Source organism: Bufo gargarizans, chromosome 1 (genome assembly GCF_014858855.1).
Source record: "Bufo gargarizans isolate SCDJY-AF-19 chromosome 1, ASM1485885v1, whole genome shotgun sequence".
NCBI lineage: Eukaryota > Metazoa > Chordata > Amphibia > Anura > Bufonidae > Bufo > Bufo gargarizans.
In genome coordinates, this window is record NC_058080.1 from 287,010,272 (window position 1) to 287,034,908 (window position 24,637).

Sequence of the window (24,637 nt, forward strand, 5' to 3'; positions counted from 1 at the left end):
ATGCGCAGCCACCCTCCATTCATTTTCTATGGGGCTATTTCTATCGGCCCCGTAGAAATTAATGGGAGCGGGGGGCACGCATGCGCGGTACGCTCCCATTCACTTCTTTGGGGAGACGGCTTGGTGGTGGCCGGACCGGAGTCCTCCAGCCAACCACCCTGCGTGGCTCCGTTCACGATATAGATGCAGGTCCCAGCCGTGGGACCCGCACCTATAAGACAAAGGGGGCATATCCTAGCGATATGCCCCCATTGTACATGATGAGACAACCCCTTTAAATTCACTACACAAAGACCAATATTACCAATGATACCACTATGCAAGGCTCAAATAATACTGCTACCTCATGACAACATATTACCAACACATAGTGACTGATTAATATTACTATATTTTTACTGACTAAAAAACACTGACAGATTTTACCAATAATACGTCTATACAAGGCCCAAATAGTACTGTCATGCCGTGGGACAGATAGATAATTACATACCTTTATGCTGCTGCAAAGTAATAATACCCCTTTTGTTCCTCCTAGAAATTATAAAGGTTGGTTATTTTGGGAACACAAAGTACTATGTCATTTTTTAGATCCAAAAGGGGGTATTATAGATATAATGGTAGGCAGGGAGCCATAATCAATGAACCTGTATATACTTGCTGTATTTTTCAAACTATAAGACACACCAGACTATAAGACGCACCTAGGATTTAAAGGAGGAAGATTATTTTTTTTCATCAGAGCTCAGATTAGACCCCCAAGCTCCATCAGCCTCAGATCAGAGGCCCAACCTTCATTAGCTTCATATCAGTCCCCCATCAGCCTCATATCAGATCCCATCAGCCACAGAACAGACCCCATCAGCCTCAGATCAGACCCCTATCAGACCTCAGATCAGACATTTAAAAAAAATATATAAATAAACTTACCTCGCTTGCTCTGGATGGCACTGCCACTCACTACTCCCTGGTATTCTTCCAGCCCGCACTGCATTATGACTTTACGTCCCACAGCTTTAGGTCATAGTGCGTGCCTATGTGCACTATGTCCAGACGCTGTACACCATCAGGACACAGTGCAGAGCGGGTCCCAGAAAGACACCTGGGAGGGTGAGTACTGTGCGGCGCTTTCCTCACTGCTCCGTGTGCCTTTCGCCTTCCACCTGCATAATAGAAGAGGTCATTAGAATTTGGACTATAAGACACACTTACCTCAAATTTGAGTATCCTTTTAGAAATTATCCTCCATCTAGTAAATCTTAATTTTATGAGAACATTTCCAAAGACCTCCAAAAACATTCTTCATATTATAACATTGTATCAGCCTCAGTTAAATGGTCCATAATTCTTCTTCTTATTCCAATTTAAATGTAGTTGCAGTGGTCAGGAAAATATTGGGCCTGTTAGTAAAAAGTGAGGAGATAGTGCTCTGGAATATTGCATATGATTGTATTACATACACTCAGGTCCATAAATATTGGGACATCAACACAATTTAAAATGTTTGGCTCTATACACCACCACAATGTATTTGAAATGAAACAAACAAGATGTGCTTTAACTGCAGACAGTCAGCTTTAATTTGAGGGTATTTACATCCAAATCAGGTGAACGGTGTAGGAAATACAACAGTTTGCATATGTGCCTCCCAATTGTTAAGGGACCAAAAGTAATGGAACAGAATAATAATCATAAATCAAACTTTCACTTTTTAATACTTGGTTGCAAATCCATTGCAGTCAATTACACCCTGAAGTCTGGAAAGCATAGACATCACCAGACGCTGGGTTTGATCCCTGGTAATACTCTGCCAGGCCTCTACTGAAACTGTCTTCAGTTCCTGCTTGTTCTTGGGGCATTTTCCCTTCAGTTTTTTCTTCAGCAAGTGAAATGCATGCTCAATCGGATTCAGCTTAGGTGATTGACTTGGCCATTGCATAACATTCCACTTCTTTCCCTTAAAAAACTCTTTGGTTGCTTTTGCAGTATGCTTTGGGCCATTGTCCATCTGCACTGTGAAGCGCCGTCCAATGAGTTCTGAAGCATTTGGCTGAATATGAGCAGATAATATTGCCCGAAACAGTTCAGAATTTATCCTGCTGCTTTTGTCAGCAGTCACATCATCAATAAATATAAGAGAACCAGTTCAATTGGCAGCCATACAGGCCCATGCCATGACACTACCACCACCATGCTTCACTGATGAGGTGGTATGCTTAGGATCATGAGCAGTTCCCTTCCTTCTCCATACTCTTCTCTTCCCATGACTCTGGCACAAGTTGATCTTGGTCTTATCTTTCCATAGGATATTTTTCCAGAACTGTGAAGGCTTTTTTAGATGTCATTTGGCAAACTCTAATCTGGCCTTCCTGTTTTTGAGGCTCACCAATGGTTTACATCTTGTGGTGAACCCTCTGTATTCACTCTGGTGAAGTCTTCTCTTGATTGTTGACTTTCACACACACATACACCTACCTCCTGGAGAGTGTTCTTGATCTGGCCAACTGTTGTGAAGGGTGTTTTCTTCACCAGGGAAAGAATTCTTCGGTCATCCATCACAGTTGTTTTCCGTGGTCTTCAAAATCCTGGACAATCATGATGTTTCCTTATATATGAGTGTGCATGGTGTTACTCTGATTATAGAAATGGTTTGTGCTCTTCCGACTGTAACTGAGAGGAGAAAGTTGCAATCGTGATCTTGGAGGTTGTCTAGTACTTTGGTGACCAAGACACCCTCCTGAAAGCAGTTGTACACAGACTCTTTCCTGCACCCTCTTCCCATCATTCAGGGTTGCTTCTCTGTGCCTTGTATCCTTACTTCTATTAGTACAGTTAAATAGATAATCCTAAATGAAAATCCTATTGGACTCTGGGGGATAGTTATGCAAGCATTTCCTGTAATTTTTTTCATTAACGTCAATGGAAGGCACAGCCTAATTATTCCCTACAGTTTGATTTAGGGTATGTTCTATTGGGGTCCTCCGTCACAAATTCCTCCAAAAAAAAGCTGACAAAAACTCCTGCTAAAAACCAGTAAAAAAAACAACACCCAAACAAAAACTGAACAGACCCCATTATAGTCACTCTTCGTCTCTGTTGGTTTAAATTTTTTGCTAAATCCGCTACTTCTGTTTTCGTTGTTCTCTAATGGAGCAGAAGAGTGAAATGAACTAGTGCAGATGTGAATGTCGGAGCAGAGCATAGCTAAAGTGTTTATAACATAGTTGGATGAGATCATGATATACTCTCCACTCTGTGTCATATCATATGGCTTTTTATATAATAAAGCATGAGTTTCCTTCTACTATTAATACTTCTGTCTTTAATGTGACTCATAAATGCCATTTGTGAATTCAGTGTGTGAGTGATGTCTAGTCTTGCTGCCCTTTCTTTCATTCTTACAACATTTGCACCTCTGATGATAAGTTTCACAAGTTAACTTGATATATGAAATGGCTAAGATGTACTACTATACCTAACAGACTATTTCTATGTTGCAGCACTGTACCCTGTCTATACTTGACGATACACAGCACCCAGTCATCGAGGGATTGGAGACATTTGTCGTCTTCCTCAGCTCTGCACAGGGGGCTGAACTCACAAAACCATTTCAGGCAACAGTTGCCATCAATGATACGTATCAAGATGGTAAGATAAGCTTTGCTGACCATTTAGGTTCATGAGCTCTGTTTGTGTGGGGTTCAGAAGAGTCTCATGAATAGTGTTTAAAGGATATGTATACATTTGGGAAATTGTTTTTTTAAGATTGCATGTTGCAATTGCATTTTGGCTAAAAATAATTTTTCTATTGGTCTTCATTAAAAATATTTAGCCATTTTTGACATATAAGAGTTAAAAATCAGTCTGCAAATTATCCTTTCTCAGTCTCATCAGTTGACGGCTCATGTGAAGCCTTATCTCTGATCTCCTGACCTCATAAACACTCATTAAAGCTAAACTCTTATCAAACTGATAAGAATTTGGCTTACGTGAGTGTTTGAGGTCAGGAGATCAGAGATAAGACCTCACATGAGCCTTCAACTGATGAGACTGAGAAAGGATAATTTGCAGACTGATTTTTAACTCTTATATGTCAAAAATGGCTAAATATTTTTAATGAAGACCAATAGAAAAATTATTTTTAGCCAAAATGCAATTGCAGGACTGAGAAGTCATTTTTAACCCTTGTATTTCGTAAACGACGGAACATTTCTATTAAAGACCAATTGAATTTTTTTTTTTTTGCCAAAATAAGTAAAAAGCAATCATAAACATTGTCCTGTAGGTGTAAATACCCTTTAAGGGAAATTGTCAACAGACATCTTCTGCCGTAAATGCATACAGCATGAAATACTGACATGCACGCACATTTCAATGAACTGCATTTTACTATGAAAGGCTTTCAGAGAAGATATTGGGGCAGATTTACAATTGTAATTGTGCCAGAATTCTGGTGCAGTTTGCACAAAGAAAACTAGTGTACATGCCTTGCACCACATTTAAACACTTTTAGACCCCTTTTATAGCTTTTCCAACGAGGGGGCATGGCTTCCCATGAAAGGGGCATGACTTTAAATCCCACATTGTGGCCAAAACATGAACCAGAAATTTGGCATATTTTGTGATCTACATCTAGCTTAGATTAGAAAGTCATCCAGTATTAGCCACTGAGATATATCTGCCACAGTGTAAGGCCGAATGCACACGGCTGTGAGCGGTCCGTGGAACCACGGGCTGGATTCCTGCTGACAGCAGGAGCGCACAGCGTCATTGGTTGCTATGACGCCGTGCGCTCCCTGCTGCCGCCGCAATACAGTAATACACTGGTATGATTTATACCGGTGTATTAATGTACTGCGGCGGCAGCAGGGAGCGCACGGCATCATAGCAACCAATGACGCTGTGCGCTCCTGCTGTCAGCAGGAATCCAGCCTGTGTGCATTCAGCCTAAGACTGTCTAGTCTAAGTTAACACTGTCTAACTATTACACAGTATCAGTAAATCTGCTCCATAATTTAAAAAAGAGGCAGACACAAGGAGACTTGCCCACTAGATGCATATTCTTCTGCTTCTTCCTGCCTGGTTCAGCTTCATTGACAAGTCTCTCCCTATCCCTATGCAAAATACAGTTCATTGTCTGACAGTATTTCATGGTGTAAAAGGTTAGGGCAGCATGTACCTGCTGAAAGGTATCTATTGTGTGTAGAAGGTGCATACTTCCATAAGACTGGAATGGGGCATACTAGTGACTTTGGGTCACCTTCCTATAAGTTGCTCTTGGTCTGACACTTTTTGGCTTTTACAGCGTTGCACAATTTGTTGGTAGTGTACCAGATACATGAGAAGGTGCATGACTATCATCAACTTTGTTGCAAACTCTATTGACACAAAACGTTAATGACCTTAAAGAGGACCTTTCACTTGTATAAACTATCTGAACTGAGTATGCTGCCATATAGAGCGGCGCCCGGGGATCTCACTGCACTTACTATTATCCCCGGGCGCCGCTCCGTTCTCCCGTTATAGGCTCCGGTACCTTTGCTCCTTAAGTTATAGTAGGCGGGTCTTCCCTTGTCCTGTGGGCGTCTCCTTCTCCTAGGCTGCAGCGCTGGCCAATCGCAGCGCACAGCTCACAGCCTGGGAGAAGGAGACGCCCACAGGACAAGGGAAGACCCGCCTACTATAACTTAAGGAGCAAAGGTACCGGAGCCTATAACGGGAGAACGGAGCGGCGCCCGGGGATAATAGTAAGTGCAGTGAGATCCCCGGGCGCCGCTCTATATGGCAGCATACTCAGTTCACATAGCTTATACAAGTGAAAGGTCCTCTTAAATGGCACGGCCACATGTTCAGGTTCCTTGATGCAGTTTTGGAAGCCAAACTCAGGCGTGGATTATAAAAGGAGAGAAAGTATTAAGAGCAGACACGACATCTCCTTTTTTTTTTCCAATTCACTCCTGGTTTGAATTCCAAAACTGCACCAACTTGAATGTGTGGCAGTACCTTCAGGAAAATATGTACATACACCACAACTGAAATTTAACAGTTATAACAGATGCAAACAGTGATACACAGAAAGACTGACCTTCAGTGCAGTAAATACTATAAGAGTGGCTTGGGCCCGCCCTCAGTGCACTCAATTGTTCATTTGCATATGGAAAACATATTCTTTATCCATTAAAAAGCAATGTACACTAAGTGAAAGGTGTCATTACATTCAGCTGACTACAAAGCCGTGTGCCTGATTTAACAATGAATTTCCTGATGACAGATTCTCTTTAAATGGAAAATTGTAATAGGAAACATTGAGTGCTGTATGTTAGCAGTATGACAGGGAGTGGTATAAATATCAGTAAAATGTAAGTGGTTGTTCATTTGTGTTGTAGGTCCTTCTTATCTTCTGTATCCTTTGTCTCACGTCAGCAAATTACATTTATCATGTACAGAAATTTAATACAAGACACTAATGTATTGTTATTATCCATATTTCTTCCTCTTCCTTCGCTGGCTGGATTCATTTGTACATTACTAATGTATTGTTATTATCCATATTTCTTCCTTCGCTGGCTGGATTCCTTTTTACATCACATTATACACTTCTCGTTTCCATGATTACGACTACCCTGCAATTTATATGGATAATAACAATACATTAGTAAGTGCCTTCTATTAACTTTCTCTACATAATAAATGCCATTTGCTGAAGTGAGACAACCCCTTTAAGGCCCCTTTATATGGGAAGACAGAGCAGCGGATTGTCTGGAAGGGAGCTTTCCTTTCCAACAATCTGCTGTTTGCTGGTGGAGGAGACCACTACATTTACATGCAGCGATCTCCTCAGGGCCGTCTTTAATATTGATTGGACCCTGGGCAAAAATTTACTTGGGCCCCCTGGATCCCGCCTTCCCACACCTTAGCAGGCAATCACGCCCTCCACCACAACACACACACAAAAAATCCACACACCTGGTAGAGTACAGTGAATGACTGTAAATACTTCCAGTTCTGAAGACTCCAGCGGCTCAGGATCAGTGCTCTGGGCAGCTGGGCTCAGGCTGGAAGTGGGCACCGCTCTGCAGGAAGGAGACCAGGGCACAGCTCACCCTAGCATTATAGTGCACCCCACAGTATGCAGTATAGCACCCTATAGTATACAGCACCACACAGTATGCAGTATAGCACCCCACACTATACAGTACCCCACAGTATATAGTAGAGCAGTATAGCAGCCCACAGTATACAACACCTCACAGTATACAGTAGAGCAGTATAACACCTCACCATATACAGCACCCCAAACTATACACAAAACAGCACCCCACACTATACAGTACAGCAGTATAGCACTCCACAGTATACAGCCCCCCACAGTATACAGTACAGCACTCCACAATATACAGCACCCACAGTATACAGCCCCCCACAGTATACAGTACAGCAGTATAGCTGTCATGGAAGGTGTACAGGAAACAAGACAATGCAAAATGAATATATGACTCACTGGATCCAAAACTAAGGAACAAAAAAGGGAGACCCCTGCATCAGACCTGGCTCTCTCCCTTACTGCTCAGCCTATGCAATAATCCCAATGGTGGATGATCGCATATCCTCGTACCTCGACTATATAACACCTGAACACCCTACAATAGTGAAGGGACACGACCACCGGCTCCCTACACTAGACACGGAGGGAGTCAGGGTCACCTGGGATCCAGCAAACAGAAAATATAAATAAATAAACAACACTTAACTTGTAGAAGAACTGGGAAATAGGATCAGCATGCACACACACTCCAGGAAGCTGTATAAACCGCACACTAATGCATTATGGGGAGGAATTTAAAGGGATGCAATCAGTCCAACTACATGACAGCTGAGAGAGGCTAACGAGATGAGGAACTGAAAACCAAAAACAAAGAAAACTCAAGGAGGCGGTTCTGAAAGGCTTCTGTCAGAGCTTCTCAGCTGTCTGGTTGTGACAGTACCCCTCCCTCTACGAGTGGACTCCGGACACTCAGAGCCCACCTTCTCAGGATGGGACCTATGGAAAGCCCTGATGAGACGAGTGGCCTTAATGTCCGTCAGTGGGACCCACATCCTCTCCTCAGGACCATAACCCTCCCAATGAACGAGGTACTGGAGAGAACCGCGGACAAGATGAGAATCCACAATCCTAGAGACCTGAAATTCAATATTCCCATCAACCATAATCGGAGGAGGAGGCAAAGGCGAGGGTACAATGGGTTGAACATAAGGTTTCAATAAGGACTTATGAAAAACATTATGGATCTTCCAAGTCTGAGGAAGATCAAGACGGTAGGCAACAGGATTGATGACAGACAGGATTTTGTAAGGCCTAATAAACCAAGGACCCAACTTCCAGGAGGGAACCTTCAATTTGATATTCTTGGTAGACAACCACACCAGATCACCAACATTCAGGTCCGGACCAAGCACACGTCTCTTATCTGCCACACGCTTATATCTCTCACTCATGCTCTTTAGATTATCCTGAATCTTTTGCCAAATAGATGACAAAGACGAGGAGAATCTGTCCTCATCAGGTAAACCAGAAGACCCCTCTCCCGAGAAAGTCCCAAACTGCGGATGAAACCCATATGCACCAAAAAATGGTGACTTATCAGAGGACTCCTGACGACGGTTATTTAAAGCAAACTCAGCAAGGGACAAAAAAGAACACCAATCCTCCTGATTCTCCGCCACAAAACAGCGCAGATATGTCTCCAGATTCTGATTGACGCGCTCTGTCTGGCCATTCGACTGCGGGTGGAAAGCAGAAGAGAATGACAACCGAACCCCCAAGCGAGAACAGAAAGCCTTCCAGAATCTGGAAACAAACTGCGTGCCCCTATCAGAGACTATGTCTGAAGGAATAAGATGCAATTTGACAATGTGATAAATAAATGCCTGCGCTAGCGTCTTAGCATTGGGCAAACCAGGAAAAGGGATGAAATGCACCATTTTGCTAAAACAGTCCACCACCACCAGAATCACAGTCTTCCCCGAGGAACGAGGCAGGTCCGTTATGAAGTCCATGGACAGATGTGTCCAAGGACGGGAAGGAATGGGTAAGGGAAGGAGAGGACCTGATGGCCGTGAATGAGGGACTTTGGCACGAGCGCAAGTCTCGCAGGCTGCCACAAAACCCTCAACCGACTTACGAAGCGCAGGCCACCAGAATCTCCGAGCGATGAGATCCACTGTGGCTCTTGGCCCCGGGTGCCCAGCAAGGACCGTATCGTGGTGTTCCTTAAAAATCTTGTGTCTTAAAGCGAGAGGCACAAACAACCTCCTAGGAGGACAAAGATCAGGAGACTGGGCTGCCTGCACCTCTGCCTCCAATTCAGGAAAAAGAGCAGAGACCACCACACCTTCAGCCAAAATGGGACCCGGGTTTTCAAAATTCCCACCTCCCGGAAAACAACGTGACAGGGCATCTGCCTTCACATTCTTAACCCCAGGGCGGAACGTGACAACAAAATTAAACCTTGAAAAGAACAAAGACCATCTGGACTGTCTAGGGTTCAGACGCTTGGCTGACTCCAAGTAGGCCAGATTTTTATGGTCAGTAAACACGGTAATAGGGTGTCTGGCTCCCTCTAGCCAATGGCGCCATTCCTCAAAAGCCAACTTGATGGCCAACAATTCCCTATCTCCCACATCGTAATTTCTCTCTGCGGAGAAGAGTTTCTTCGAGAAAAAGGCACACGGTCGCCATTTGGCAGGAGAGGAACCCTGAGACAAGACCGCACCCACACCCACCTCAGAAGCATCAACCTCAACTATGAAGGGTAGAGAAATATCAGGTTGTACCAAGATGGGAGCGGAAGCAAAACTCTCCTTGATATTAGAAAAGGCCTTACGCGCCTCTACCGACCAGGAAGAAAAATCTACCCCCTTTCTGGTCATATCAGTGAGTGGTTTAACAATAGAGGAATAATTCAAAATAAACTTCCTGTAATATTTGGCAAAGCCTAAAAAACGCATCAGCGCCTTCTGATTCTCAGGAAGCTCCCACTCAAGCACAGCGCGGACCTTCTCGGGGTCCATGCGAAAACCAGAAGCGGAGAGAAGAAACCCCAGAAATTGAATTTCTGGAACCGCAAACACACATTTTTCCAGTTTCGCGTATAATTTATTCTCCCGCAGGATGAGCAAGACCTGACGTAAGTGTTCCTTATGAGTTTTGAAATCAGGAGAAAAAATCAAAATGTCATCCAAATACACTAATACAAATTTTCCCATTAAATGATAAAAAATGCTGTTCACGAAATGCTGAAAAACGGCTGGGGCATTCATCAAACCAAAAGGCATAACCAAATTCTCAAAATGGCCCTCAGGGGTATTGAAGGCCGTCTTCCATTCGTCTCCTTCTCTGACCAGGTTGTATGCCCCTCTTAGATCTAACTTGGAAAAGACTTTAGCCCCAACAATCTGGTTAAACAGGTCTGGGATCAGAGGAAGCGGATAAGGGTCACGAATAGTGATACTGTTCAGCTCCCTGAAATCCAGGCAAGGTCTTAAAGAACCATCTTTTTTCTTAACAAAGAAAAAACCAGCGGCAACAGGTGACTTCAAGGGTCGTATGTGTCCTTTTCTCAGACTCTCAGAGATATAAGCACGCATAGCGACCCTTTCAGGTTGGGAGAGGTTGTATAAACGATATTTAGGCCACTTGGAGCCTGGGATGAGATTAATAGGGCAATCGTACTCCCTGTGCGGGGGCAAATCCTGAACTCCACTCTCAGAGAAGACATCCGAAAATTCAGAGAGAAAAGGTAGTACAGTCTTAGTAGAAACCTCAGAAACAGATGTCGTGAGGCAATTCTCTCTGCAAAAGTCACTCCAACCATTTATTTGCCTCGCTTGCCAATCAATGGTGGGGTTATGTTTAGTGAGCCAGGGTAGCCCCAACACAAGAGGAGTAGGTAATCCGCTAAGGACGAAACATGAATCATCCTCAACATGAGCATCACTCACAATTAAACGAATATTGTGAACTATGCCCTTTAATGATTTCTGAGAAAGTGGAGCGGAATCAATAGCAAAAACAGCTGCTCCACTATGAGATTGACAGCTGCTCCACTATCTACAAAAATCTCACAAAAAATGTTCTTGCTCTCTAGCGCCACCCTGGCAGGCAGGACAAAACGGGAACTACAAGCAAACGGAAAACCTTCAATTTCCGCCTCAACCCTGCCAATAGTAACAGATGGAACATTTTTAAAAGATTTTTTCCTTTTTGTTTCTTTATTACTCCCATAAAACTGCCTGAATCTCCTAGAGGGACAAACATTTGCCAAATGATTTATACCTCCACAACAAAAACAAACCTTCCCATGCGGGCTGAATCTTCTATTGTCAGAGGCAATCAACCCCAGCTGCATGGGCTCCTGCTCAGAAGGGGCTGACAGCGACTGAGACCCCTGCGCACAGAATGAGACCGCTGCACTGTCCTGGGACTGAGTATGACAGGAAGGAGAGATCTCTCCTCTCTCTCTAAGATGCCTGTCAATATGAACGTCCTGAGACATAGCAGAGTCCAAGGAGATAGGCCTCTCATGAAAGGCAAATGCATCTTTCAATCCCTCTGAAAGACCATGGCAAAATTGACTTCGGAGTTCAGCATCATTCCAACCAGTATCAGCTGCCCATCTCCGAAATTCTGAGCAGTATATCTCTGCAGATTGTTTACCCTGGCATAAAAGACGTAGTCAAGACTCAGCCAGAGCAATACGATCTGGATCATCATATATCTGACCCAGGGCTAAAAAGAATTCATCCACTGAACGGAGGGGCCGTGCCCCCATCGGCAGCGGAAAAGCCCACGACTGAGCGTTACCCCTGAGCAGCGATATAATGATCCCCACCCTCCGTTCCTCATCACCAGAGGAATGGGGAAGAAGGCGAAAATGGAGTTTGCAAGCCTCTCTGAAACGCACAAAATTCTCACTACCCCCGGAGAACGTATCCGGGAGCGAGATCTTAGGCTCAGAACAAACTCCATGAACGCAAGCTGAACCGGTCACTAGAAACTGAGAAAGAGTCTTACGGAGATCAGCTACCTCCAATGAAAGACCCTGGAAGCGTTCAGTCAAAAGTGAAACCGGATCCATGCTTGAGACGGTTTTGGCGGTTTATAATGTCACGGAAGGTGTACAGGAAACAAGACAATGCAAAATGAATATATGACTCACTGGATCCAAAACTAAGGAACAAAAAAGGGAGACCCCTGCATCAGACCTGGCTCTCTCCCTTACTGCTCAGCCTATGCAATAATCCCAATGGTGGATGATCGCATATCCTCGTACCTCGACTATATAACACCTGAACACCCTACAATAGTGAAGGGACACGACCACCGGCTCCCTACACTAGACACGGAGGGAGTCAGGGTCACCTGGGATCCAGCAAACAGAAAATCACAAATGAATGTACAACACTTAACTTGTAGAAGAACTGGGAAATAGGATCAGCATGCACTACACACTCCAGGAAGCTGTATAAACCGCATACTAATGCATTATGGGGAGGAATTTAAAGGGATGCAATCAGTCCAACTACATGACAGCTGAGAGAGGCTAACGAGATGAGGAACTGAAAACCAAAAACAAAGATAACTCAAGGAGGAGGTTCTGAAAGGCTTCTGTCAGAGCTTCTCAGCTGTCTGGTTGTGACAATAGCACTCCACAGTATACAGGCCCCCACAGTATACAGCACCCCACTATACAGTAGTTTACAGTATATTAGCATAACAGCCCCTTTCACCTTTTTCTGATGTAATCGTCACATAAAAAAGCGCCACAGTTAAGGCAAACTTCTACAGCAACACTCCTTGTAAAAAGGACCTTAATGACCTCATAGTCATGTGACCAGTAATATTGCTAGGTTACTGGTCACATGGTGATGATGTCATCTAAGGTCCTAGAGAATCACAGCTCTCACAGTACGCTTCCTGGAGTGGCGGCAGGCATGGCAGCACCCCCTGTGTAGCTGACAGCCTGACACCCACGGCAGTGGCTAGCAGGGCTCAAGAGGCAGCTGCCTTGGGCCCCCCAGGAGCAACTGGGCCCGGGGCAGCTGCCACTTTTGCCCCTTGTTAAAGACGGCCCTGGATCTCCTCCAGAGTATGGGGAGGAGCAAGTGCTAATGCCATCGCTCGTCCCCATACTAACGCGTTTGCCAGCAGCAGATTCTAATTACACAGCACAATCTGCTGGCGGTAAACGATAATTGTTGTGTGCCCAGAAATGATTGAATTCAGCGGTGCATCACCGGTACATTTACACCGGCACATAATCACTAACAAGCTTTCCTATGAACGATCCTTGGCGATTATCTTCAGGATCCTCGGCCCCTGTAAAGGGTCCTTTAACCTCAATCTCTAACTCACAGAAGAATAGAAAAGGGATGGGGGTGGTTGCAGAAGATGAAATGTCATGCAAAATGCTTCTTCGATAAACTTGAAGAGACATTTCATTTCATGTCATCTTCTGCTCTCTTGAAATATTCTACAGTTTAATATTTCCTTTGGTTTCCCTCTAGTTCCCAGCATGCAGTTTGGTAAAGACCTATTCACAGTAAAGGAGAAGGATGGATTGCTGCATGTTCCTGTCATTCGTACTGGAGATTTAAGTTATGAGTCTTCTGTACGTTGTTACACACAGTCTCAATCTGCTCAAGTGATGGATGACTTTGAAGAGAGGAGAAATTCTGATGATTCTCGTGTTATATTTTTGAAGGGAGAAAAGGTAGGTTTCTTTAATGTTATGTTCAAGTTAAGAATATTAAAGGGGTTACTTTTAGGCAGCCTCTGGGCCAGACTTATAAATAATAGTACAAATAAGACCAGTCTTGTTGCACATAGCAAATCAGGTAACAGCTTGCATTTTTGTAGGGCAGGCTGAAAAAAATGAAAGCAGTAACCTGTGTGGTTGCTATCCGCCGTAGCTCCACCGTTCTACTTACTCATTTATAACTCTCCTTTTCTTTGTGGAGTATGATAAGGTATCTCCAAAATGACCTGTGCTGGAAACGTAGCAGCAGACGTGGTGCTTTGCTGCACTGCCACCTACAGGATTGTGTCAGTAGGATTGATTCAAATTGTAAAATGCAGAAAGCATGGTCCCTCTAAAATGGTGATAATGCAGTAGATTATTCTCAGCCAAAATAAATAGTCCCCGCTGTATCTACAAGCAGTCCCATTCATGTGTCCCAGATGCAAACTAGTGACATAATCTAGCATAAATGGTCTGTTGGGGGCTTTTGGGGCCATTCACAAGGTATGATAAAGCCTACTGTAACGTGTCCCTCCTGCAGAGGTTAGATTTAAAAGAAAAACTGGAATATCAGGGAAGTTTGTACAGATATTGTGCAGGCTCTTCGGCACTGATTCTAACTAGAGTGCAACTTTTCTTCCTGGTGGTGAGGAGCTATTTTGTATAGTGATACCGAGCAACCACACACATGATGGCAGATTTACATCTTAAGCTGGCTGTATATATTGAATAGATGTCAGCCGAATGAAAGCTATCTCTTCCAACTCCCCACCGCCTCCCTCACATACGTACATGTTCGGCTTGTATGTGTATTGTATGAGGAGAGCAAACAAAGCCACTACCAGACACCTGTGGCGACGGCTTATCTCCCAGGAGAACAAAACGTTCAGGCGAAAATATTTAATGAGTTGGGGGCACCCCAGGTTCAGATGACAATACACTAATGTGTACATGGGGGCCTTAATGTATATAGCTAGCTTTACTTAACCCCTTAACGCATATTGCTATACATGTACCGGATTCTGTGCAAGGGCTTGTATGGAGCGGCCTACTCCATACATGGCGGGTGCCTGCTGTAAAATACAGCAGGAACTCGGCTGCAATGATCGGGTTGGGCACAAGGCACAGCTTTACTGGCAGGCAATGAAAATCGATTAGGCCATAATAGTTCCATAAGAAAAATTAAAATAAAATTCTAAATTCAAATCACCCACCTTTCCAATTTTAAATTTAAAAAGATATAAACAATAATAATAAAAAAAAATATAACCGGTATCTCCACGTCCTAAAATGTCTGAGCTATTAAAATATTTTTCCTGCATGGTGAAATCCATAATGAAAAAAAAATGAAAACATGCGATTCACCATTTTTTTTGTCCCCCGCAAAAAAATTAATAACTGTGATCAAAAATGGGGTAATTTTTTTTTAAAGCTACAGTTCGTCCTGCAAATAAACAAGCCCTTGTAAACAGTGGCGTAGCTAAAGGCTCATGGGCCCTGGTGCATGAGTTCAGCTTGGCCCCCATCCCCTTCCCTCAGTGCTTTTTGGCAAGGGGCAGGGGTGCACCTAGCCTTTATGCTTCTGCCTGAGGTAAAAATTATATCAGGTTGCTGGGAAACCGACACATGGCACCCCTGCTGATCAGCTGTTTGAAGAGAGGGCAGCACTCATATGAGAGCAGAGCAGAAAAGGCAGCGCTCATACAAAAAAAAATACAAAAAAAATGCGACAACCACCGTCCCCCAAAAAAAGTCGGCAACAAAAATATTTTGTTGGACTGCCTTTAGCTTTGATTACGGCACGCATTTGCTGTGGCATTGTTTCGATAAGCTTCTGCAATGTCACAAGATTTATTTCCATCCAGTGTTGCATACATTTTTCACCAAGATCTTGCATTGATGATGGTAGAGTCTGACCGCTGCGCAAAGCTTTCTCCAGCACATCCCAAAAATTCTCAATGGGGTTAAGGTCTGGACTCTGGGGTGGCCAATCCATGTGCTCACAATTTGAGACGGATGAATCCTGGCATTGTCATCTTGGAATATGCCTGTGCCATCAGGGAAGAGAAAATCCATTGATGGAATAAGCTGGTCATTCATTATGTTCAGGTAGTCAGCTGACCTCATTCTTGGAGCACATATTGTTGCTGAACCTAGACCTGACCAACTGCAGCAACCCCAGATCATAGCACTGCCCCCACAGGCTTGTACAGTAGGCACTAGGCATGATGGGTGCATCGCTTCATCTGCCTCTCTTCTTACCCTGATGCGCCCATCACTCTGGAACAGGGTAAATCTGGACTCATCCGACCACATGACCTTCTTCCATTGCTCTAGAGTCCAATCTTTATGCTCCCTAGCAAATTGAAGCCTTTTGTTCTGGTTTGCCTCACTGATTAGTGATTTTGTTACGGCTACACAGCTGTTCAGTCCCAATCCCTTGAGTTCCCTTTGCATTGTGCGTGTGGAAATGCTCTTACTTTCACTAATAAACATAGCCCTGAGTTCTACTGTTGTTTTTCTTCGATTTGAATTCACCGCATTCAATCGACGATCACGATCATTCAGGATTTTTTTCCCACCACATTTCTTCCTCGAATACGATGGGTCCCCAACTATCCTTCCAGTTTAATAATGCGTTGGACAGTTCTTAACCCAATTTTAGTAGTTTCTGCAATCTCCTGTCACCGCCAGACATCTGAGAAGCTCTGACAGACGTTCTTCAGAACCTCCTGCTTGAGGTTCTTTTGTTTTGCTTTCGTTTTGTCATCTTGTTTCCCTCTCTCGGCTGTCATCTAGTTGCACTGATTGCATCCCTTTAAATCCCCTCCCATACTGCATCACTTTGCGGTTTATACAACTTCCTGGAGTGTGTGCATGCTGGATGCTACAACTGATGCTTCTACAGATAAGTCTGTTAATTTATTTGTGTTTTCCTGTTTGCTTGATCCTAGGTGACCCTGACTCCCTCCATATTAAGTGTAGGGAGCCGGTGGTCGTGTCCCCTCACTATTATAGGGTGTTCAGGTGTCATACAGTCGAGGAACGAGGGTATGCAATTTTCTACTATAGAGATTTTTGCATAGGCTGAGCAGTAAGGGAGAGAGCTAGGGCTGTTACAGGGCTTACCCTTATGTTACCCTTACCCTTATGTTCCTTGTTTTGGATTGAGTCAGTCAGATCTTCAGTTGTGTCTTCTAGTTTTCTGTAATACCTTCCGTGACATCTCCATCCTGCTTGATGTATGTCAATGATTTGACCCTTCTCAAACAGACTAACAACTCATTGCACCAGTTGGGGTTAAGTAACTTGTTGCCAGCTGAAAGATAATCGCCCATGCAGTAATTATCCAATAGGAGGCTCATAACTATTTGCTTAGTTAAATCCAGGTGGATTTGGAACAGGCAGTGTATGTACCTCTTACATCCAGTGACGTCTCCTCTGATGTAGATATTCTATTTCCTCATCTCCTTTCAGACCAGACCGCCATTGTGACTTCTTCCAGCCATGTCTCGTCTCTGCAGAGTTTAACAAACATACATCTTAGTTTCTTACTTTTCCATCATCCTCCCACCTTTTCAACACCCCAACCTGCCCCCCCCCCCCCAATACTGTGCCTCCAATACTATCCTGCAGAAACAGTCCACCTGAAAATACTGGTACCATACAGTGCGCCAGTACAAAAATACCCCTTTATATTGTGCACCAGTACAAAAACAAACCCCCGTACCTTTCAGATCAGACCCCTATATAAAACCCCAGATGAGACTCCCCTCCATCTCAGACCAGATCTCCTTTAGACCTCTATATCAGACCACATATCAGACCCAAGTGTTAGACCTCAGATCAGACCCCGCCCCAATATCAAACTTTAGATAAGACCCCTATTAGACCTCTCAGACCCGACCCCTTTTAGACCTCCAGATACCTATATCAGACCTCAGACCAGACCTCCAGACCCCCCATATCAGACCTCCAGACCCCCATTAGCAGACCTCCAGACCCCCATTAGCAGAGCTCAGAGCAACTTAAAAATAAATAAATTAACTTACTTCTCCTGCTCCGCTGCCACTCTCCAGGTCCGGCGGGCTTCCATTCTCTTCTCAGGGCCCTCGCTGGCGTCAGGTCAGAGTGCGCTTTGTGCGTCCTGACGCTGCAGGCAGCCAGGACCCAGCAGCGTGGGCCCTGAGTACAGCGCTCACAGCTCTTCTCTCCCCGGGTCTTGGAAACTAGTGAGCGCTTCCATTGTGGAAGTGCACACTAGAATTCCCTTTATAAAATGCCCCTGGCTTGGGGGCCCCTATAGCTATGCGAGTGCTTGTACAGCCCTGTAGACCGAAATATAAATAGTTATAGGTCATAAAATTTTGATTTTCTAAAATAATAAGATAAAAACCATGTAAATTTGGCATCGCCATAATCGTATTGACCCGCAGAATAAGGATTTCCTTACAGTGAGCTTCATAATATCAAAACCCTTGGCGGAATTGTGTTCCCCCCCTGTTTTCCAATACAATACATGGTAAATTAAATGGTGTCATTAAATATGTATCTTGTCCTGCAATAAATAAGCCCTCATATGAGTATGTGAGTGCAAAATTTCAAAAGTTATGGCTATTGGAATACGGGGAAGAAAAATAAAAAATTCTAAAATTAAAATAGGCTCAGTCTTTAAGGGGTTAAGATGGTCATACACAACAGATAGAAGTTGGTTGATGGCTGAACAACAGTTCAATAAACAATCATATGGTGAAAGATCTCTTCACAGCCATACACATTTTAGTCAATATTGGCCATTACAGTTGTTCAAACTGTCCGTATATGTTCATTGATATTGGGCAATGGACAAAAGATCTTTCTGGGAATGTTCTTTCAAAGAAAGATTTTTCATCTTTCCGAAAATTTCAAGCAAAGCCAACTTCTTTTCAGATATTAATAGTCTGTCATTGGTCAGCTAAAATGATCCTAAGTTGTTAAATTTCACCTGCCAAATGAGGATTTTGGTTGAAATCGTCCATTTTTATCAACTTTATACTAATATGTATGGACATCTTTATTCTTTACATCTTGCTTGAACAGTGTCTAACATTATCTTCAGAGTTTGTTAGGAGGATTCTGCTTAAAAATAAACATGCTAAACAATTTGAGTAGACTAGTAGTTCTTATGTGCTTACATTTGTTAACATTTTTAGTAAGAAACTTGCTACCAAGATTAATTACAGTATGTAAAACATACTGGAAAAGTACCCAAACAGCCCCCAAACTAGAGTAAGCAGTGTATAGTGTAAAGGTGGGTTCACATCTGCGTTCTGGATTCCGTTATGGCTTTCCGTTATAAAATGTTTATAACGGAATCCATAAGACGGAAGGACGGATCCGTTATGCTGCCCATAGACTTGTATTATGATGAAATGCAAAACAGAAGTATTTAAAAGGCATTCCGTTTTGCTTTCCGTCTTAATAGAAGTCTATGGGGAAGCATAACGGATCCGTCTGGTTTCTGTTATGCAGAACGGAGAAAAAAGTCCTGTCGACAGGACTTTTTTTTCCGTCTTGCATAATGGGACCCAGACAGATCCGTTATGATTCCCCATAGACTTCTATTAAGACGGATCAAAACGGAATGCTTCTAAAGGCTTCCGTTTTGACTTGCATCTTATGGATTCCATTATTTTCTGTTATAACCATTTTATAATGGAAAGCCATAACGGAATCTAGAATGCAGATGTGAACCCCACCCTAAGTGACGAGAAGACTGAATATGTCATTTTCATCTTGCGTTTTGACACTGTTCTCTGACAAACCAGCCGTAAAATGAGAGGACTCCCGCGCTTACAAACATAATGGAGGGGACTCAAAGAGGAGTCCTCTCAATGCATTTTACTGCTGGTTTGTTGAAGCACAGTGTTAGAATGCAAGTGAGTATGCAGATAAAAATTACTTAACTGGAGTCGGCATCACTTACACCACTTACTCAAATTTGGGGGGTGTTTCGGAGCTGACAGATTCCCTTTAATTATGTAGGTATAAAATAAGCCAGCTGAAAGACATAATAAAACAGTTGGCTCACACCATGTACTCCATCTATGGCACACAGAATTCAGGTGCAATTTTCTTAGTAAACTTTTCCAAGTGAGTTCTGATTGACGTCTGGTTTGTTGTTGAGCAGACAGTGGGAAAGCACTGACAAACCATTAAGCAAATTTCATAGAAATCACCCATATAATAAAACAACACAAAAATGCAGTCACGTAACATTTCTTATTCCCCATGACAGCTGAAAAACTGCTCAATCTTCATCATTGACGACTCAGTGTTTGAACCAGAAGAGCAGTTAAAGATCTACCTAAGCAATCCTCTCGGCAATCACTGGAGTGGAGCAAGAATTGGGAAAATAGATATGGCTACCATTACCATTTCAAATGATGAGGATGGTAAGTGCTATTGATACACGAGAACTATCACCAACAATTGTATTTCAATATAGTTAACTTTTCTTTTATCTTGCTGCATGACAAAGGTTTGGTAATGATATCCAATTTCCCCCCCTCACCACCCAAAAAAAAATAGCACCGACCATTGAATTTGAGGAGTCTACATATCAAATTAGAGAGCCCCAGGAACCAGATGGAGTAGCCATTTTAAACATAAAAATAATAAGAAGAGGAGACCAGAACAGGACATCAAAGGTGCGTTGTAGCACTCGAGATGGATCTGCCCAGTCAGGAGTTGACTATTATCCAAAAAGCAGAGTTCTTAAATTTAGCCCAGGTAAGTCATTTTGATCTAACCGATAAGTACATGTGTGTGTGAATAGATATATTTATCTAAAAGTATATGTGTGTGTGTGTAAAATTGACCAAATGCTTGGAAATTTAGAAGCTCAAGTAGAGGCCAAAGTTCAGTAATTCTGTTTCATTTACTTTCAGACGTTTCAGGTTTGTTTTGGTGGACATTAAAATTTTTGCAAAAGTGACAACATGAAGTATAGCCATATTGGTTGTTACATTTGAAATAGCTTCTCAACAACTGTTCAGTCAATAACACTAACAGGCTCGGACTGAGACAGGGGTATAGGTAAATCTCCCAGTTTGGCCCCCGAGCAAGGTGGGACCCTAGTCTACCACCCTCTGCAGAAGTGGCACATAACCCTGTAGACTTACTGCACTACATATAGATAGGCAATCTACAGCTCCTCAGCCAGCGTAAGTTCATGTCAAAACTGGGTAGAATATTTAAGGAACTACCCAGGTTATTATAGACGTGATCAGGTGGTTGAGATGACTTCTAGGTAGAGAGACAGGCCAGCCAATATCCTCCTTTCCCAGGGATCTGCCTTCTCAAAGTCCCTGCAGGGGCTCCCATAATCAATCATCTTGTAGCATCCTGCTGATGTCTGCTGCTCTGTGTGCAGGTAATATTTGAATATATCTGTACAGTGGACCCCGAGAATAAATTTTACTGGTAGGCCCTAGGCACCCCAGTCCGACACTGAACACTAACAATGTTACCATTAGCTTCTGAGAAGATAATAAATTGAGAATGGCAGCCAACATGGCTGCAAATCCTGTTGTTACTTATAGCTGCTTCAACAAATTAGAAAAATGCCAATATCTCTGTAAGTAAAAGAAACATACTTACCAAATGTTGGCTTCTTTTCTAACATCTCATGTATAAGAATTACATTTTCTAAAAGTTTTGTTTTCTAATATTTAAAAATTGTGAAGCAGATTCAGATATCATCCATTGCAATTTGCAGGCATTGATCACATATTTTTCAAGGTGGAAATCTTGTCAAATGAGGACAGAGAGTGGCATGAATCCTTTTCACTGGTTCTTGGACCTGATGACCCTGTTGAAGCTGTGCTTGGAGATATAACAACTGCAACAGTGACTATTCTGGACCAGGAGGCAACAGGAAGTCTAATATTACCATCACCACCTATAGTGAGTCATCTATTAATTACTAACTTACTATTGCACTGTTATCATCAGTACATCCCAGTTAGGGCTGCAGTAAATGATTATTTTAGTAATCGAGTATTCTATCGATTATTTTTTACGATTAATCGAGTAATCTAATAAGAAAAAAATAATAGACTGTTTTCCTTTATAAAAACTCATCAGACCCCCTGCCATCAGTCCCCAACACCCTTTGTTCCCCACTGTGCGATCAGCCCAAGTGCATGAGCTCCACTATCTCCCAGTGCCATCAGCTCCACTATCTCCCAGTGCCATCAGCTCCACTATCTCCCAGTGCCATCAGCTCCACTATCTCCCAGTGCCATCAGCTCCACTATCTCCCAGTGCCATCAGCTCCACTATCTCCCAGTGCCATCAGCTCCACTATCTCCCAGTGCCATCAGCTCCACTATCCCCCAGTGCCATCAGCTCCACTATCCCCCAGTGCCATCAGCTCTCCCCACCCAGTGCCATCAGCTCTCCCCACCCAGTGCCATCAGCTCTCCCCACCCAGTGCCATCAGCTCTCCCCACCCAGTGCCATCAGCTCTCCCCACCCAGTGCCATCAGCTCTCCCCACCCAGTGCCATCAGCTCTGCCCCCATTGTGCCATCAGCTCTGCCCCCATTGTGCCATCAGCTCTGCCCCCATTGTGCCATCAGCTCTGCCCCCAGCTCTGCCATCAGCTCTGCCCCCAGTGTGCCATCAGCTCTGCCCCCAGTGTGCCATCAGCTCTGCTGCCACGCTCCTCCTGACACCCGGATTGCACAGCGTCACTGGTTTCTATGACGCTGTGCACTCCAGGCGCCCGGCCTTAGTTGCGCCCCACCCCCTCGGTTTCACCAACTTACCTTTCCAGCAGGGGAGCTGCCGACACTCCATCGTTCTGCGCTGCTCTGCTCCTGACGTCACACAGTGCGTCAGGTCACGGCGTGCGTACGTCAGGAGGTCAGAGCAGCGCAGGACCATGGACGTACTGTGGAGTGTCCGGAGGCCGCCTGCTGGAAAGGTGAGTATTGCAGGCCAGCGGGAGTAATAGCAAGCGCTTCACTCCCTCTCCGTGGTCACATGACACAAACGAATCTTCGATGCAACAAATTTGCATCGAGGATTTTTTTGTGTCGAATTACTTGATTTAATCGAGTAATCGTTTCAGCCCTAATCCCAGTGTACATTACAAGGCTGAAGCCTCAGACAGTACATCGGTTTTACTTATACTTGCTTATACTTAAAAAATAAAACTGATAGCTCTCACAACAATTAATAGTGAATATTAGGCAATATTCCTTCCATCATAGGAAGTACAGATTTGTCAGACACCTATGACTAAAACAAATTACAAAATGTATTAAAGAATTCTTTGTTCCTGTAAAAAGCATGTGTCAGCATGATTGACCGTATTAAACACGGCATATAGCCAGGTACGGTTGTTCATGCTGCCAAAAACGGTACCTTGATTATGTAATTCTGTGGTCCCATTCCAGAGAAATATATGTATATGTAGTGCTTAGTAGCACTAAGGGGCCAGCCAGAGCCCTCAGAGTATTTAGCAACCATTTAGTAACACTCCTACAGCTTTCGTTCCTCGTCTCTTCCCCTGGATTGACAGGGTTAAACCTCTCGTCTAGCCCTTTCTTCTTGTGCCTGTGCTGTGCCTCCCTCGGCTCTTGCGGAATGGATCTTCTGATGCTCTCCAAGCAGTGCAGATTTCAACTCTGCAATCCTGTAGATTGCACTGCATTTTATGATGACCTCATCATTGAGGGCATACGAAATACTGCTGGCGGTTTCCATGATATCCTCCTCTTCTTTAATCATATCACAGTACAGATGGTGAAAATAAAATGGCAATCCTTCATTCTATTTTTTATATCCCATCTACTTAATGCTGGACTTGGAAGGTTCATCAATACAAGGGTGACCAAGGCCAAGCATCACAAATAAAAAAGGATCAATGACTGGTTTTTACTGCTGCTGCTTCCGTCCTAGGGGCTCAATACCGGAAAAATAACTGATCAGTTATATCCTCAAGCATTCTGAATGGAGAGAAATCCGTTCAGGATGCATCAGGATGTCTTCGGTTCAGTCTTTTTGACTTTTCAGGACGGAGATAATACCGCAGCATGCTGCGGTTTTATCTCCGTCCAAAATTCCGGAACACTTGCATGATCCGGCAAAACGGATTCGGCATCGCGGTCTGTGCATGCTCAGACCGCAAAAAATTTGAAACCAAATAAATGCCGGATCCGTTTTTCCGGGTGACCCCGGAGAACCGGATCCAGCATTTCAATGCATTTGTCAGAGGGATCAGGATGCTGATACGTATGACAAATGCCATCAGTTTGCATACGTTTTGACAGATCCGGCAGGCAGTTCCGGCGACGAAACTGCCTGCCGGAATCCTCTGCCGCGAGTGTGAAAGTACCCTTAATGTGCTGAAAAGTGGAAATTAGGAGGCAGCCTTTACATAGCACTCCAGACCTTGCAGTCCTCTTCTGTATGGCGTTAGTAGTTATTTCTTATAACCCGATCTTTATGTTTTATTTTTTGTTTGCCCATTCACTTTATTTTGTGGAGAAATATTATTCTCTGACTGTATACAGTGGCCAATAAATCTTCTACTATTACGGAGTTGTGAGCTGCTCATAAAATATGAATTCACTATGCAGTTAGATCTGAGTCATTACCTGCACCAGAGGTAATTAAAATGAATGGACTTTCACCTCAGTGTATATATCAATTAGAGAAAAATTGCTGGAGGTTTAATATGCTGTCTTTCTCATTTATTGCCTATCTTCAGAATTCAATACCATCACAAAGTAATCACATTAAATGAGTTTTAGCGATGATAATTAAAATGGCTGTCAAATTCTAGGG

The 24,637-nt window shown here is 43.5% G+C and overlaps 1 protein-coding gene across 1 annotated transcript in view; it reads left to right on the plus strand.

Moving 5' to 3' along the window:
- The window catches only part of FRAS1 (Fraser extracellular matrix complex subunit 1), a 436,383-nt gene that overhangs the window by 390,174 nt on the left and 21,572 nt on the right, over nt 1-24,637 (plus strand). The window contains exons 58-62 of the mRNA XM_044304452.1: nt 3,501-3,648; nt 13,567-13,772; nt 20,077-20,233; nt 20,370-20,570; nt 21,559-21,746. Of these exons, the coding sequence (XP_044160387.1) occupies nt 3,501-3,648; nt 13,567-13,772; nt 20,077-20,233; nt 20,370-20,570; nt 21,559-21,746 (900 nt within the window). The remainder of the gene's footprint in view (nt 1-3,500; nt 3,649-13,566; nt 13,773-20,076; nt 20,234-20,369; nt 20,571-21,558; nt 21,747-24,637) is intronic.